Raw genomic sequence first — 18,596 nt, 5'->3', positions numbered from 1 at the left:
CTAACCTACAATTACCTACGGAAACCTACAATAACAACAAAACTAGCCTATGATAAATACAATGCCTAACTACAACTAACTACCAACCTACGATCTAATACATGGTTAAGCTTTACTCAACACCATATGGGAAGCTCTCCACCGTTGCTAATCGTTGCTAATCGTTACCAGTAGCTACCGCTAGCTAGCTAGCCTCGTGCTTCAATACTAGCCTACAATAACCTACGGAAACCTACAATAACAACAATACTAACCTATAATAAATACAATACCTAACTACAACTAACTACCAACCTACGATCTAATACATGGTTAAGCTATACTCAACACCAAATGAGAAGTTTGCTTACCTCCAGCTAGAGAGCTAGAGAAAAACACGACCTCTCCCGACAGTGTAGACAGTGTATGACCTCCCTTCAATGCCTGGGCATGCTCCTGATGAGGTGGTGGATGGTCTCCTGAAGGATCTCCTCCCAGACCTGGACAAAAGCATCCGCCAACTCCTGGACAGTCTGTGGTGCAACATGGCGTTGGTGGATGGAGCGAGACATGATGTCCCAGATGTGCTCAATTGGATTCAGGTCTGGGGAACGGGCGGGCCAGTCCATAGCATCAATGCCTTCCTCTTGCAGGAACTGCTGACACACTCCAGCCACATGAGGTCTAGCATTGTCTTGCATTAGGAGGAACCCAGGGCCAACCGCACCAGCATATGGTCTCACAAGGGGTCTGAGGATCTCATCTCGGTACCTAATGGCAGTCAGGCTACCCCTGGCGAGCACATGGAGGGCTGTGCGGCCCCCAAAGAAATGCCACCCCACACCATGACTGACCCACCGCCAAACCGGTCATGCTGGAGGATGTTGCAGGCAGCAGAACGTTCTCCACGGCGTCTCCAGACTCTGTCACGTCTGTCACATGTGCTCAGTGTGAACCTGCTTTCATCTGTGAAGAGCACAGGGGCCAGTGGCGAATTTGCCAATCTTGGTGTTCTCTGGCAAATGCCAAATGTCCTGCACGGTGTTGGGCTGTAAGCACCCTCATGGAGTCTGTTTCTGACATGCACATTTATGGCCTGTTGGAGGTCATTTTGCAGGGCTCTGGCAGTGCTCCTCCTGCTCCTCCTTGCACAAAGGCGGAGGTAGCAGTCCTGCTGCTGGATTGTTGCCCTCCTACGGCCTCCTCCACGTCTCCTGATGTACTGGCCTGTCTCCTGGTAGCGCCTCCATGCTCTGGACACTACACTGACAGACACAGCAAACCTTCTTGCCACAGCTCGCATTGATGTGCCATCCTGGATGAGCTGCACTACCTGAGCCACTTGTGTGGGTTGTAGACTCTGTCTCATGCTACCACTAGAGTGAAAGCACCGCCAGCATTCAAAAGTGACCAAAACATCAGCCAGGAAGCATAGGAACTGAGAAGTGGTCTGTGGTCACCACCTGCAAAACCAGTCCTTTATTGGGGGTGTCTTGCTAATTGCCTATAATTTGTCTATTCCATTTGCACAACAGCATGTGAAATGTATTGTCAACCAGTGTTGCTTCCTAAGTGGACAGTTTGATTTCAAAGAAGTGTGATTGACTTGGAGTTACATTGTGTTGTTTAAGTGTTCCCTTTATTTTTTTGAGCAGTGTATAATAATAGAAATCATGTTATCTACAGTGTTTTATCTCTCTATTTTGAAGCCGATGCCAGCAAACTGATAGCGCTTTGTGCCACCAGGTGGTTATCAATGCAACCAAGGGGCATTATTAATGACTACAATCCCCACGAACTGCTCACTCAATGTCGCCTGGAGAACTACTTCTCTTCCCATGATCCTCCTGAAATATGCATGGCGGGACATGGCTCCATACCGCAGGCTCCATCCATAATCTATGAGCTCACATGTAGGAATTAATTCACACGTTGGTGGCGTGGATTACCTCTGGCTGGTTGGATTGGCCTGGTGTAAGAATGGTTGTGGTTGTGGCGTATGTGGGAGGGCTGCACCTGTTTTCCCCAATGTGAACCTTGCATTTCGGCTGCACCTCAACTCTAAGTCGGTTTGGGCACTGCCTTTTTCTACGGACATGAATTTGGGGGATATGAATCATCAGTAGAGGGGATATGCTTTTGCTTGCTAGCATCTGCACTGAGATGTGGCTAAATAGTCTTGAGCCATTGCAGTCCTAAAGGGCCTGTCTCAGTCCCTGTCAGCTAAGGCCCAGCAGTGTACCCAGGGACTGTAATGTGGCAACACCGCTCATTGGTGCTCCGTCCTAATCTATCCTAAACACACACTATTCAGGGCCCATTACTGTAAATTCTGCTGGAACTTTCCTGGCCCTGTGGAAGTCCAGAGAGAGGTGTCGTGTTAGTGGGAGATGTGAGAAGCTTCGTCCCTATGGCAGTGGGGTGAGCGATGACCCGTCAGTGCAGACACAGGAAGGGATGGAGGGAGCAGCTGGACGATTTTACAGGCCAACGCCAAGAAACTCCTAGGTGGTAAGACAAGGATGTGTAATGGGTCAGGGGAGGGAATGTTTTCAAAACTGTCATGTTAACATGAATTCTGATTATTTCCAGGGATACACAACATCCTGAAATATATGTAGATATCTTTGTTAGAAAGAATACTATATTTCCCTAGACTGGGTGATGCTGAATGTGAAAAATGGCTCAATTTACCCCACTCTCCCATACAGACATTCCAAGGCGGACCCACCTTTTAATCTGTTTGCATATTCCAAAGCATTAAATGTTTTTAACTGAATAAATATAATTAAATTAGGGGGAGTGTTTTTCTGTATTTGTTTGAATCTACTTAAAACATTCAACTGTTTTCTTTAGTCGTATGGCTTTTTCCATTCTATAGAATTCTGAAAGTATTCAGACCCCTTCCCTATTTCCACATTTTGTTATGTTACAGCCTTATTCTAAAATGGATTAAATAAAACAAATTTCTCATCAATCTACACACAATTCCCCATAATGACAAAGCTAAAACAGGTTTTTTGAAACTTTTGCAAATGTATTCAAAATCTAAAACTGAGACACCTTATTTACATAAGTATTCAGACCCTTTGTTATGAGACTTGAAATTGAGCTCAGGTGCATCCTGTTTCCATTGATCATCTTTGAGATGTTTCTACAACTTGATTGGAGTCCACCTGTGGTAAATTCAATTGATTGGACATGATTTGGAAAGGCACACACCTGTCTATATAAAGGTCCCACAGTTGACAGTGCATGTCAGAGCAAAAACCAAGCCATGAGGTCGAAGGAATTGTCCATAGAGCTCAGAGACAGGATTGTGTCGAGGCACAGATCTGGGGAAGGGTACCAATACATTTCTGCAGCATTGAAGGTCCCCAAGAACACAGTGGCCTCCATCATTCTTAAATGGAAGAAGTTTGGAAACACCAAGACTCTTCCTAGAGCTGGCCGCCCGGCCAAACTGAGCAATTAGGGGAGAAGGGCCTTGGTCAGGGAGGTGACCAACAACCCGATGGTCACTGTGACAGAGCTCCAGAGTTCCTCTGTGAAGATGGGAGAACGTTCCAGAAGGACAACCATCTCTGCAGCACTCCACCAATCAGGCCTTTATGGTACAGTGGCCAGACGGAAGCCACTCCTCAGTAAAAGGCACATGACAGCCCACTTGGAGTTTGCCAAAAGGCACCTAAAGGACTCTCAGACCATGAGAAACAAGATTCTCTCGTCTGATGAAACCAAGATTGAACTCTTTTGCCTGAATGCCAAGCGTCACGTCTGGAGGAAACCTGGCACCATCTCTACGGTGAAGCATGGTGGTGGCAGCATCATGCTGTGGGGATGTTTTTCAGTGGCAGGGACTGGGAGACTAGTCAGAATCGAGGGAAAGATGAATGGAGCAAAGTACAGAGAACCTTGATGAAAACCTGCTCCAGAGAGCTCAGGGCCTCAGACTGTGGCGAAGGTTTATCTTCCAACAGTACAACGACCCTAAGCACACAGCCAAGACAACGCAGGAGTGGCTTCGGGACAAGTCTCTGAATGTCCTTGAGTGGCCCAGCCAGAGCCTGGACTTGAACCTGATCAAACATCTCTGGAGAGACCTGAAAATTGCTGTGCAGCGACGCTCCCCATCCAACCTGACAGAGCTTGAGAGGATCTGCATAAAAGAATGGGAGAAACTCCCCAAATACAGTGGTCTTCTGTAGCTCAATTGGTAGAGCATGGCGCTTGTAACGCCAGGGTAGTGGGTTCGATTTCCCGGGACCACCCATACGTAAAAATGTATGCATACATGACTGTAAGTCGCTTTGGATAAAAGCGTCTGCTAAATGGCATATTATTATTATATTATTACAGGCGTGCCAAGCTTGTAGCGTCATACCCAAGAAGACTCAAGGCTGTAATCGCTGCCAAAGGTGCTTCAACAAGTAAAGGGTCTGAATACTTATGTAAATATCATTTTTCCATATATTTATTTTTATACATTTGCAAAAATCTCTAAAAACCTATTTTGGCTTTGTCATTATGGGGTATTTTGTGTAGATTTATGATTTTTTATATTTTTTATATCATTTAGAATAAGGCTGTAACGTAAGAAAATGTGGAAAAAGTCAAGGGGTCTGAATACTTTCCGAATGCACTGTAGGCGTATGTTTGTGTTCATTCACAAGGAGAATAATAAAGATTCTGTACTCTCTTTCTCTATTATATACACACCAACAGGCTCTCAGTTTCACTGCAGAATTAGACATTTACTCACGTTTCTGTGTTTTTGACACCCCAGGTTGACTCCTGCTCCGTATCATTCTGTTTCTCCAAACGTCAAATTTTGAAGTGTTTGACACCATGAATTTGGAGGATATGAATCATCAGTAGAGGGGATATGCTTTTGCTTGCTAGCATCTGCACTGGGATGTGGCTAAATAGTCTTGAGCCATTGCAGTCCTAAAGGGCCTGTCTCAGTCCCTGTCAGCCAAGGCCCAGCAGTGTACCCAGGGACTGTAATGTGGCAACACCGCTCATTGGTGCTCCGTCCTAATCTATCCTAAACACACACTATTCAGGGCCCATTACTGTAAGTTCTGCTGGAACTTTCCTGGCCCTGTGGAGGTCCAGAGAGAGGTGTCGTGTTAGTGGGAGATGTGAGAAGCTTCGTCCCTATGGCAGTGGGGTGAGCGATGACCCATCAGTGCAGACACAGGAAGGGATGGAGGGAGCAGCTGGACGATTTTACAGGCCAACGCCAAGAGACTCCTAGGTGGTAAGACAAGGATGTGTAATGGGATGAGGGGAGGAGGGAGGGAGAGGTTGTACACTGAAAGAAAGAGGGACAGAGGAGCGAGGAGCGAGGGAGAGAGAGAGTGAGTACACGTCAGGGGAGGGAGAGAGAGAGAGTGAGTACACGTCAGGGGAGGGAGAGAGAGAGAGTGAGTACACGTCAGGGGAGGGAGAGGAGATGTTCGACAAAGGGAGACATGGGGGGCCGCGGAGGGGCACAGAGCGGCTGTGTGTGGTTCACCTCTCCCAGGTTGGACTACTCTGACGAGAGGTAACCACAGACAAGGGAGGGGAGGACGTCAGTGGGATCATGGCGTACTACTAATCTCATCTATATTCTGGGTTCGTCTCACTAAGTGCACCAGGGGTTGTGTTCTGTTCATATGTAGCAGCAGGAGCAGCAGAGCCAGCCCACCGCGCCCTGTGAGTTATGGAGAATACACACCCTTAGCAGGGCTTAATGGCAAACGACCGTGTGAACTGGTTTACTGCTCTGTTCCCTTTGAGTGCTGCTAATATGTGACATGAATGCAAAGACACACACAAACACACATAAAAGACACGCACGCACACACACGCTTTACACACACACATACACCCAAAAGGCATCTGTTTCTGACAGTTGGGCCTTAATGGGATGCGTGGAGGTTGTGTTTGCAATAAAGCAAAATTATTAGCATAGACAGTTTTACAATGAGGGCAAACCTGAATGACAACAAAACTCTGCATCAATATAAAACATTTCAAATGCTATGTTCTGTAGGTGCTGGAGAAAACCAATACTGTAGGTCTTCTCAAGTTAACTTTACTGCTTATTCTCAGGGCTGGACCTGTCTGTCAACATGGTTAATCCTAAATTCCTTAAAGTACAGAGAAATTGTACATTAACCTCTAAACTAATGCACCTCCAGGCCTGGTCCGCGCTGTTCCACACGCCGTCAACTTACAGTTTCTCTACACCCTGGCAGAGCTCAACTGCGTTTAACAGCTTTTCATAAATGTCTCTTCAAAATGGCAGTGGGGAGTGTGCCTTCAAAACACATGTAGACTAGAGAGCTAGCTAGGGGGACTTGGAGAACAGAGCTCAGGGCAAAAATGAAGAGAAGTGAAAAATAAAAGTGTTTATGAAATCAAAAAGTACTGATTGAGTCAGTGAATCATGCAGAGGCCTTCACATTTAGAGTGCCACTACTGCTATGGAATAGATTGAATAATTCACGAACGTCAACAGCTCAAAAGCACTGAACACAAACAGACGAACTGACCGACGCATCTTGGCATTTTCATCAAAACAACAGTCAAGTCCTTCTCGGTTTCTTTCCATTACGTTCTATTTAACTCGGTTCCTTTCTTTCTCCCTATCTTCCCAAGGCCTGTAAGGCAGCATCGTTCCACCTGTGACGCTCTTCCACGCAGGAAGGACCCCATTGAGGAGAAACAAAGCCATCCGAGTCACTTCCCCAGGTTCACCAACCTGATCCCAGAGCAGTTTGTGTTGTGTGCCGTTGACTATCCAGCACTAACAGATCTGGGACCAGGCTACAGGTTAGCCACCTTCTCTAGTTGACTTCAACCAGTACATAAAATAGAGAGAAAGGGCTCCTCCTAGTGGTAGAATTGAAGACCTGCAACTTCACTCAGATCACAAAGGAGGCAGCAAGACAGTCAGCCTCTTCCATAGCAACAGTCCCTACATAGCAACAACTTCCTTGAAGAAAAAAAGTACTACTATAGCCTTGGTCTCTCATTCAAAAGAGACAGCACTTTGTAGCCATCATCCTTGGGCACAGAATTGAATTTGATCCAGTTTTGTGAAAGACCTTGCGTTGTATACAGCGCAGACAGCATTTCAATGGGGCCCTATTCCGAGCTGATATTTAGAACATAACAGAGGCAAAGACAAAATCTATAAGGATAAAGTTAGGGAGGGGTAAGTATTCTCCAAAATATAAAAGCGAGGCACAACACTTTCAAAGCATAAAGTTAGGGAGGGGTAAGTATTCTCCAAAATATAAAAGCGAGGCACACTACTTTGAAAGCATACCACATCCCTATTGATTTGCGCAACACTCCTGTCCACATTAGCATTTCAGTCAGAGAATCCTCATTCCTCCACTCCACTATGGACTTTTTACCCCATTTCCACACCGGGATGTGTATGATGAATGCAGGCCTATGGTGAATCCCTTCAAAGACAGAAATAATCTCAGGGTGGTAGCCTCGGATGGTGAGTCCATGATGTGCCAACGGTCCAATTTCAGCCCCCACAATGCTGAACTTTGATCAGAGGTACGGTTGATTTAAGCACCCCTGCTTCTGGCTGTCACTACCGGCCTAGCAGGGAGCTAGCTGAGAATTCTGGGTATTGAGACCTCGTGGAAATCAGTGACTGGATGAAACAGACTCCACAAAGGACTGCATGGTGGAACGACTCTATTGCCAGTTTATCTGGTACATCCTCAGTATATATTAAGAGGAAAAACAGCAGTTGGGATGGAAATGCAGTAGAATATCATCAGTGAACACAAAGGAGCAGACTACTGTCCACTTTCACTGGCAGTAAGCATCACCTTTGAATACAGTACAGGCATATGCTGGCTACTAGAAAGGGAGGAAAGGGGAACTGTGCTAGGATACAATTATGCAACTAGTGGCAATCTAATGCCTGTGAACTTGGAACAGTTTGATGCCACATTGGTCTGATGTAATATTGCATCTTGAAAGTGATGCGCCCACCACTTCCCTCCGAGGGACCAGTGTTCCACCACAGGCACAGCCCACAGAGAAGAGGCTGTTACAGAGATCCTTATGACATGTGAAGGCAACTGCCATCTTGTTGTCAAGTTTTCCCCAAACATCCCAGCGTTTTTTACTTTGGTTGGTTTTATGTCAATTAGCATCAACCAACAGTTAGCTGCATGTCTTCCTGTCTGTCAGAGAGTCTCTGGTAGCCTTGAAGTGTAGCAGTCCCAGCATTGCAGACATACAGTGCATTCGGAAAGTATTCAGACCCCTTGAATATTTCCACATTTTGTTACGTTACAGCCTTATTCTAAAATGGATGAAAAAAAAAACATCAATCTACACACAATACCCCATAATGACAAAGTGAAAACAGGTTTTATAAATGTTATTTACATAAGTATTCAGACCCTTTGCTATGAGACTCGAAATTTAGCTCTGGTACATCCAGTTTCCTTTGATCATCCTTGAGATGTTTCTACAACTTGATTGGAGTCCACCTGTGGTAAATTCATTCGATTGGACATGATTTGGAAAGACACACACCTGTCTATATAAAGGTCCCACAGTTGACAGTGCATGTCAGAGCAAAAAACAAACCATGAGGTCAAAGTAATTGTCCGTAGTGCTCCGAGACAGGATTGTGTGGAGGCACAGATCTGGGGAAGGGTACCAAAAAATGTCTGCAGCATTGAAGGTCTCGAAGAACACAGTGGCCTCCATCATTCTTCAATGGAAGAAGTTTGTAACCACCAAGACTCTTCTTAGAGCTGACTGTCCGGCCAAACTGAGCAAAGGTCCTTGGTCAGGGAGGTGACCAACAACCCGATGGTCACTGTGACAGAGCTCCAGAGAGGCCTCTGTGAAGATGGGAGAACCTTCCATAAGGACAACCATCTCTGCAGCACTCCACCACTCAGGCCTTTATGGTATTATGGTGACGGAAGCCACTCCTCAGTAAAAGGCACATGACAGCCCGCTTGGAGTTTGCCAAAAGCCACCTAAAGACTCTCAGACCATGAGAAACAAGATTCTCTAGTCTGATGAATACAAGATTGAACTATTTGGCCTTAATGCCAAATGTCACATCTGGAGGAAACCTGGCACCATCCCTACGGTAAGGCATGGTGGTGGCAGCATCATGCTGTGGGGATGTTTTTCAGTGGCAGGGACTGGGAGACCAGTCATGATCGAGGCAAAGATGAACGGAGCAAAGTACAGAGAGATCCTTGATGAAAACCTGCTCCAGAGCGCTCAGGACCTCAGACTGAGGCGAAGGTTCACCTTCCAACAGGACAACGACCCTAAGCACACAGCCAAGACAACGCAGGAGTGGCTTCGGAACAAGTCTCTGAATGTCCTTGAGTGGCCCAGCCAGAGCCCAGACTTGAACCCGATCTAACATCTCTGGAGAGACCTGAAAATAGCTGTGCAGCGACGCTCCCCATCCAACCTGACAGAGCTTGAGAGGATCTGCATAAAAGAATGGGAGAAACTCCCCAAATACAGGTGTGCCAAGCCTGTAGCATCATACCCAAGAAGACTCGAGGTTGTAATCGCTGCCAAAGGTGCGTCAACAAAGTACTGAGTAAAGGGTCTGAATACTTATGTAAATTTGATATTAAAGTTGTTGTTTTTTTATACATATGCAAACATTTCTAAAAAACTGTTTTTGGTTTGACATTACAGGGTATTGTGTGTAGATTGATGAGGGAAAAAAACAATTTAATCAATTTTAGAATAAGGCTGTAACGTAACAAAATGTGGAAAGGTCAACGGGTCTGAATCCTTTCCGAATGCACTGTAACGGCCCAGATGACAAGTTCTCACGGGATGAATGTATGAAGAAATCGCTCTCCGACTTACACAGTAGTTTTGGCTGGAGCCAAAACTTTTGACTACGAGCTTCATAATTTTGTCAGGTGCTGTCAACATCAATCATTACCATCATCAGCCTCATCAATCACCATCATCGTCATTATCATCATCCTGACCTAGCAAAGACAGGGAGACTAAGAACAACGTAACCTAGATAACATATTTTTTCAATAGAAACTTTTCAGTAAAACATTAGTACCAGACTATTTCTTAGCTACCTAGCCTGCACTCTAGTTGACCTTTATGTGCGTGTGTCCGTGTGTGTGTGCGTACGCACTTGCGTCACATCAGTGAACAAAACACTACACGACCGTGGCTTTTCGAATTACCTGACATTATGGTACATTTTCCTGATGGAAAAAACTGAATCACTTGTACGGTATAACATCAATATCCCAACATTTGCGGGGGAGAAAACGTCAGGTTGTTTTAAGCAGAACATTGGTGTCAGCTTTCTAAAAAGTGAGAGGGAAAAAAACATCTGGCTGCTTTGACATTTTCAGCGAGCAGGAATCAGAGAGGTGATAAAGATAGTTTGGACTCCCAAATCCCTTTATAGTGCACTACTTTTGATCAGAACCTATGGGGCACTGGTCAGAAGTAGTGCACTTCTTTAGAGTATAGGGAGTAGGGTGCCATTTGGGATGCACTGTGCTGTGCTGCTCTGTGCTGTGCTGGCTGTCTCTGTCAGAACCAAACAAACAGAGGAGAGGAAATCACTGTCTGGCCATAAGCAGGGTGAGTGGCATGAGAAATCGCTCTGTGCGTCTGTCTCTGCCTGGGCGATGCAATGTGATGTGCATCCTGGAGCCCGTCTGGGCGATGCGCATCTTGGCTGTCACCTGGGCATCCCTGCAGAGAAGGATCTGACAGAGGAGATAGGGAGAGGACAGGGGAGCCGTGTGGGTGTGTGTACAAATGGTAGGTATACCTCACATCCAATTGTAAAGAAGGTTGAGTAGATTGGTGCTATGTAGGTCTGGAAAGCCTATCTGCTTCAGCCCTGCGTACAAATGGCATCACATCAAAGCATGCAGACTGCATTACATTAAAAAAAGGTACAAATGTATGGTAGAAGTCATACGTCTCATAATAATGGGGAAAGTCAAGTCAAGACTTGAGTAAAAATCCCAAGACTTGGGAAATAACTGTGACGAATAGCAAAAGATGCATTGCAGAGCCTACTTTTGCCTGAGTCAGAGCTGCATTGTCATTCAGCTGGGGTATTAGTTATAGCTTCAGGAATGGGTTATAGAAATATTCATTTGCTCCTCATGATTACTCACTCATACCCAATGCTTTGGGGGTTATGAGGAAACAACACAAGGAAAGCACAGCCAGTTTTAGAAATGTAGGCAAGAAGAGCTCTCCAAAACCTCGTCTCAGACAAATTACCTATTTTTCTCTGTCACTGTGGGTGCTGGTATAGAGCCAAATTCCCCAACTCTCATAGAGAAATAACAGGTACCACAAAGCTGAGCTATAGGGGAAAGTGGGGTAAGTTGAGCCAAAGGGGTAAGTTGAGCCACCCTTGTTTCTAGGAAGCCATACACAAAATTAATAATTTGCCCAAATATTTAGGGAGAGGTCATTATTTCATGGAGTCTGTGAAGGAAGACACCACATGGACAAAGTGGTAAGCAAGTTAGGTCTAAAAATTCAAATGAATTTATTGTGTTAGACTGCAGGGGTACTCAACTCTTACCCTACGAGGTCCAGAGCCTGCTGGTTTTCTGTTCTACCTAATAATGAATTGCATCCACCTGGTGTCTCAGGTCTAAATCAGTCCCTGATTAGATGGGAACAATGAAAACATGCAGTGAAACTGGCTCTGAGGTCCAGAGTCGAGTGTGTTAAAGGTTTCATGACACTTGTATCTAAAACAAAGTAGATCATTCTAAGATTGTTCTATACATCAGTTGGGGTCTCTATAAGCTTCAATATGAGGTCCTAAACCTAGCCTGAAAGTGCATCCTTGTAGCTGTGTGGGCTAATATAGTCCAAATGTTTGCCTTGGGGTAAGTTAAGCCAATGGTTGAGCAAATTGAAGTGTTTACATCCCAGGTGTAATGTAAGGCATTATCGCTGGGATATGAGCTAACAACAGGACCTGGCCTATGTTAAATGTTTGAAAAAGTATTAAAAGACAAAGTGATTGTGTTGAATTGTGTTTGGGAAATAGAGATAGACATGTTTTTAAAAAGTTAGTGGTAATATTTCATTTAGGACAGAAATGTGTAGGCTGCTTAACTTACCCTTTCCCACAGCTCAATGTACCCCATACCCAGTGTAAGTTGTGCCAACAGACCACTTATTTATTTTTTATATGAATTCTGATTATTTCCAGGGATACACAACACCCTGAAATATTTGTAGATATCTTTGTTAGAAATGACTTTTTTCCCCTTAGAGTGATGCTAAATGTAAAAATGTGCTAAATTTACTCCACTCTCTCCTAGCAGCCATATTGAATAGCAATGAAGGAAGCAATGTGGTTGGAGGAACATTACTTCCAGATTCACCAGAGACAACCCACCCCTTCGGCTGTGAGAGATTGATTCCACCCTGCTACCTGCCTGGGACATTTCCACACAAATTGAATAGCGTTAGCAACCCAAGAATGTGTCAGCCAGGCCCAGGAGTTATGCTGCTATAGGCTCACACCATGCTATAAAAAGAAAATAAATTGTGCATCGCATCTCAGTATGTTTCCCTCAGGCTACAGGTTATGCTATGGTGCAGCAAATCAACATTTGTAGCGTTCACACAGAGGGTCTAACTTGCCTGACTGCCATTGTTTCAATATGGTCAGTGCTATCTGGGATCTTTGGGAAGTCCCTACCCTAAACCCTAACCATTTCAATGGGGGGGCACTGCAGAAATACAGTGTTCACTCATTGTTCATGGGACCGTGCTCCCACCCATCCAGGACATCTACATGAAACTGTTCCTGAGGATGTCTCGCAGGATCATCAAGGACCCCACACACTAGCTGTTCGCTCACTCCCTTACCGTCAGGCAGACAGTATCGAAGCATAAGGCTCTGAGACCGTTTCTATCAACAAGCCATCAGACTGCTGAACACTTGAACTGGACTGACCACCTGCACTGAGTCGCCGCACCTTAGCGCATACCTCTTATTTACTATTGCTAATTACTGCACAATTTAAACACATGCCCCCCCCCCTTCTCCAAAACACATGTAAATATTGTTATATAAATTGTGTCTTCCTGTATTATACTAATGCTAAAATGTTTATTCTATTCTTCTGAGCCATTTACTTTATTTTCAAATTCTTATATTTTATTATTGTTGTTGCATTGTCGAGAAGGAATCTGCCTAGTAAGCATTTTGTTTGACGGTGTATACCATGTGTATCCTGAACATACGACTAATAAAACGTCTTCTAGTTTGGGGCTACACTGACTTGACACAGACAGGCTGCATCCCAGTCCTCCTTTTCCCCAGTTTGTACTTGCACACTTCCCGTCACGGATTTAACAATGGTGGAAACTCCCTGCAGCCAACAATTACACCAATCAAATGCTTTTTGATCCATGACAGATGTGTGCAAGTGCAAAGCGGTGGAGAATCTGGACATACACACACATACACACACACACACACACTAGATAAACTGCTTTGCGTTTTATTACACAGACTAGCCAAAAATAGTCTTGGCCATATACACTGAACAAAAATATAAATGCAACATGTAAAGTGTTGGTCCCATGTTTCATGAGCTGAAATAAAAGATCCCAGAAATGTTCCATACACACAAAAGGCGTATTTCTCTCAAATGTTGTGCATACATTTGTTTATATCCCATTGAGTGAGCATTTCTCGTCGGGAGCTTCATGAAATGGGTTTCCATGGCTGAGCAGCTGCACACAAGCCTAAGATCACCATGTGCAATGCCAAGTGTTGGCTGGAACTTGCTGCCATTGGACTCTGGAGCAGTGGAAACGCGTTCTCTGGAGTGATTAATCATGCTTCACCATCTGGCAGTCCGACGGACGAATCTGGGTTCGGCGGATGCCAGGAGAATGCTATCTGCCCCAATACATAGTGCCAACTGTAAAGTTTGGTGGAGGAGGAATAATGGTCTGGGGCTGTTTCCCAAGGTTCGGGCCAGGGCCCTCAGTTCCAGTGAAGGGAAATCTTAACGCTACAGCATACAATGACATTCTAGATTCTGTGCTTCCAACTTTGTGGCAACAGTTTGAGGAAGGCCCTTTCCTGTTTCAGCATGAAAATGCCCCCGTGCACAAAGCGAGGTCCATACAAAAATGGTTTGTCGAGATCGGTGTGGAAGAACTTGAATGGCCTGTACAGAGCCCTGACCTCAACCCCATCGAACACCTTTGGGATGAATTGGAACGCTGACTGCGAGCCAGGCCTAATCGCCCAACATCAGTGCATGACCTCACTAATACACATGGCTGAATGGAAGCAAGTCCCCGCAGAAATGTTCCAAATCTAGTGGAAAGCCTTCCCAGAAGAGTGGAGGCTGTTATAGCAGCAAAGGGGGGACCAACTCCATATTAATACCCATGATTTTGGAATGAGATGTTCGATGAGCAGGTGTCCACATACACTACATGACCAAAAGTATCTCAAGTTGAGGGAGCGTGTAATTGGCATGTTGACTGCAGGAATGTCCACCAGAGTTGCTGCCAGAGAATTGAATGTTCCCTTCTCTTTCTTAAGCCGCCTCCAACGTCATTTGAGAGAATTTGGCAGTATGTCCAACCGGCCTCACAACCCCAGACCACGTGTATGGCGTTGTGTGGGGCAAGCGGTTTGCTGATGTCAACGTTTTGAACAGAGTGCCCCATGGTGGCGGTGTGGTTATGGCATGGGCAGGCATAAGCTACAGACAATGAACACAATTGCATTTTATCTATGGAAATGTGAATGCACAGAGATACCGTGACAAGTTCCTGAGGCCCATTGTCGTGCCATTCATCCTCCGCCATCACCTCATGTTTCAGTATCATAATGCACGGCCCCATATCGCAAGGACCTGTACACAATTCCTGGAAGCTGAAAATGTCCCAGTTCTTCCATGGTCTGCATACTAACCCGACATGTCACCTATTGAGCATGTTTCGGATGCTCTGGATTGATGTGTACGACAGCGTGTTCCAGTTCCCGCCAATATCCAGCAACTTCGTACAGTCATTGAAGAGGAGTGGGTCAACATTCCACAGGCCACAATCAACAGCCTGATCAACTCTATGCGAAGGAGATGTGTTGCGCTGCATGAGGCAAATGGTGGTTACACCAGATACTGACTGCTTTTCTAAAACCAATATATCTGTATTCCCAGTCATGTGAAATCCATAGATTAGGGCCTAATGAATTCATTTCAATTGACTCATTTCCTTATATGAACTAACTCAGTAACATCTTTGAAATTGTTCCATTTATATTTCAGTATAGTTGTAGCTCATTAAACCATCAGATATGGCTAGCCTACATTTTGGATTGTTAACCCTAGGCCTGGGGCCACGAAACAATACTGTTGGACTGACTGCTTATCAAAATGAACAGTTACAAAAAAAAGAGTAACTCATTCATTTCCCCCATCTCCCATAGTAGCGTTGTGTGTGTGTGTGTTAATGTCCCCATCTCCCATAGTAGCGTTGTGTGCGTGTGTTAATGTCCCCCCATCTCCCATAGTAGCGTTGTGTGCGTGTGTTAATGTCCCCCATCTCCCATAGTAGCGTTGTGTGTGTGTGTTAATGTCCCCCCATCTCCCATAGTAGCGTTGTGTGCGTGTGTTAATGTCCCCCCATCTCCCATAGTAGCGTTGTGTGCGTGTGTTAATGTCCCCCATCTCCCATAGTAGCGTTGTGTGCGTGTGTTAATGTCCCCATCTCCCATAGTAGCGTTGTGTGCGTGTGTGTTAATGTCCCCCATCTCCCATAGTAGCGTTGTGTGCGTGTGTTAATGTCCCCCATCTCCCATAGTAGCGTTGTGTGCGTGTGTTAATGTCCCCCCATCTCCCATAGTAGCGTTGTGTGCGTGTGTTAATGTCCCCCCATCTCCCATAGTAGCGTTGTGTGCGTGTGTTAATGTCCCCCCATCTCCCATAGTAGCGTTGTGTGCGTGTGTTAATTCCCCCATCTCCCATAGTAGCGTTGTGTGCGTGTGTTAATGTCCCCCATCTCCCATAGTAGCGTTGTGTGCGTGTGTTAATGTCCCCCATCTCCCATAGTAGCGTTGTGTGCGTGTGTTAATGTCCCCCCATCTCCCATAGTAGCGTTGTGTGCGTGTGTTAATGTCCCCCCATCTCCCATAGTAGCGTTGTGTGCGTGTGTTAATGTCCCCCCATCTCCCATAGTAGCGTTGTGTGCGTGTGTTAATGTCCCCCCATCTCCCATAGTAGCGTTGTGTGCGTGTGTTAATGTCCCCCATCTCCCATAGTAGCGTTGTGTGCGTGTGTTAATGTCCCCCCATCTCCCATAGTAGCGTTGTGTGCGTGTGTTAATGTCCCCCCATCTCCCATAGTAGCGTTGTGTGCGTGTGTTAATGTCCCCCCATCTCCCATAGTAGCGTTGTGTGCGTGTGTTAATGTCCCCCCATCTCCCATAGTAGCGTTGTGTGCGTGTGTTAATGTCCCCCCATCTCCCATAGTAGCGTTGTGTGCGTGTGTTAATGTCCCCCCATCTCCCATAGTAGCGTTGTGTGCGTGTGTTAATGTCCCCCCATCTCCCATAGTAGCGTTGTGTGCGTGTGTTAATGTCCCCCCATCTCCCATAGTAGCGTTGTGTGCGTGTGTTAATGTCCCCCCATCTCCCATAGTAGCGTTGTGTGCGTGTGTTAATGTCCCCCATCTCCCATAGTAGCGTTGTGTGTGTGTGTTAATGTCCCCCCATCTCCCATAGTAGCGTTGTGTGCGTGTGTTAATGTCCCCCATCTCCATTAGTAGCGTTGTGTGCGTGTGTTAATGTCCCCCATCTCCCATAGTAGCGTTGTGTGCGTGTGTTAATTCCCCCATCTCCCATAGTAGCGTTGTGTGCGTGTGTTAATGTCCCCCATCTCCATTAGTAGCGTTGTGTGCGTGTGTTAATGTCCCCCATCTCCCATAGTAGCGTTGTGTGCGTGTGTTAATGTCCCCCCATCTCCCATAGTAGCGTTGTGTGTGTGTGTTAATGTCCCCCATCTCCCATAGTAGCGTTGTGCGCGTGTGTTAATGTCCCCCCATCTCCCATAGTAGCGTTGTGTGTGTGTGTTAATGTCCCCCATCTCCCATAGTAGCGTTGTGTGCGTGTGTTAATTCCCCCATCTCCCATAGTAGCGTTGTGTGCATGTGTTAATTTCCCCCATCTCCCATAGTAGCGTTGTGTGCATGTGTTAATTTCCCCATCTCTTATTGTAGCTAATTTCCCAGGGAAGTAAATAAGGCAATAGTGATTAAATCAGTCTACAATCTGCATTTATCTGATTGATAAGCACATTACGAAGTCAATATACATACAATACAAAGCATCTGCAGGACAGCAAGTATAGTTGAAGGCACTTTTATTTTGGGGCGGAAGATTGTTGCACACATGCATTTAAAGCAACAAAAGAACATATCTTCCGCCGATCATTGACAACAATATGAATTTAAGAGAGTTAAAGGTAGTTACTCATGCTATGAAAAATAAAAATTGACTTCTTACAAGTGCCTACACATTTGACTTTGGGGAACAGTAAAAATGACAAACCACTAGAGGCAAGTCAAAAGATGATGAATATCCATATAGTTAAATTAAAACATTGATTTAAAACGCACTTTATAAAACTAAAAGCAGCTAAGGGCAGTTTGACCAACTATTGACATACAGTAGTGCCCTAAATCAAATGTTGTATAAACACTCTCCATTTCTATCAACTGAAGTTGAACAGTCATTTTCAGTTATTGTGTACTTTGTAAATGCAGGGGTGTATTCATTACGCCAATTCGAGCGTTCCTATTGGACAAATTCAGGTAGGTCCCTCACCGTTTCGTTCGCTTCTTAAACGCTAAACGTTTTCCGTAACGAATACACCCCAGGTTGAAAGTCATACATCTTGGGCATGACAGCATGCACTTGCTCAGTCGTTGTATTCAGTGTACTTCTTAGCGGAGCCACGCACTTTGCTGGCAGGGTACTTCAGCCTATTTAGGGCCATTTTGCGCAGCACAGCTTGGGGTAAATCGATGTGACATTTCTCAGCCAGCTCAACTAGGTAGATGAGGACGTCGCTGAGTTCATGTGCCAGGTGGTCGCGCTCGGAGTCGGTCCAGCCGGGCAGTCCTTCGGTCACCTCGCCACGCCACTGGAACAGCTCCGATACCTCGCCCACCTCTCCGACCATAGCTAGCAGGAGGTTGCGGGGTTGGTGGAACTGGTTCCAGTCTCGCTCATCAGTAAATTCCGCTTGCATCCGTCGTATGTCTTCGATGGTGGGTTCGGAAGTGAAAGAGAATGTATCGTTTGGGATTCTTCTCTTAGTTCCATTTTGCTTGGGAGTGTGGATGTCTGTCTCGCCGTTTGCGCTGGCTATTTTTGACTTGCTGGTAGTGCCATTGGTGTGTTTAGTTTCAGATGGGGCCAACGTCTCGCCGTTCAGTCCATGCACTTCATCGCCGTTCATTGCCATCGTGTTGTCGATTTTACACAACTACTGCACGGATCAACACTTATTTCGGTGTAAACAACCAACCTTGACAACGATGTGG

General features: G+C 45.6%; 2 protein-coding genes across 3 annotated transcripts in view; both read right to left on the bottom strand.

Annotated features, from left to right (window-relative positions):
- tmem154 (transmembrane protein 154) overlaps positions 1-18,596 on the bottom strand; it is a 633,868-nt gene that overhangs the window by 463,402 nt on the left and 151,870 nt on the right. The window lies entirely within an intron of this gene.
- Positions 17,394-18,517, bottom strand: LOC311109929 (dCTP pyrophosphatase 1-like; the record flags this gene model as incomplete). Its single annotated transcript, XM_084188437.1, has 1 exon — positions 17,394-18,517. The coding sequence occupies one exon, from the start codon at positions 18,515-18,517 to the stop codon at positions 17,969-17,971; it is 549 nt and encodes a 182-aa protein (XP_084044563.1). The 3' UTR covers positions 17,394-17,968.

The sequence above is a fragment of the Coregonus lavaretus genome, assembly GCF_964263955.1.
Source record: "Coregonus lavaretus genome assembly, contig: SUPER_35_unloc_1, whole genome shotgun sequence".
Lineage (NCBI taxonomy): Eukaryota > Metazoa > Chordata > Actinopteri > Salmoniformes > Salmonidae > Coregonus > Coregonus lavaretus.
This window is presented reverse-complemented; position numbering and strand designations above follow the sequence as displayed.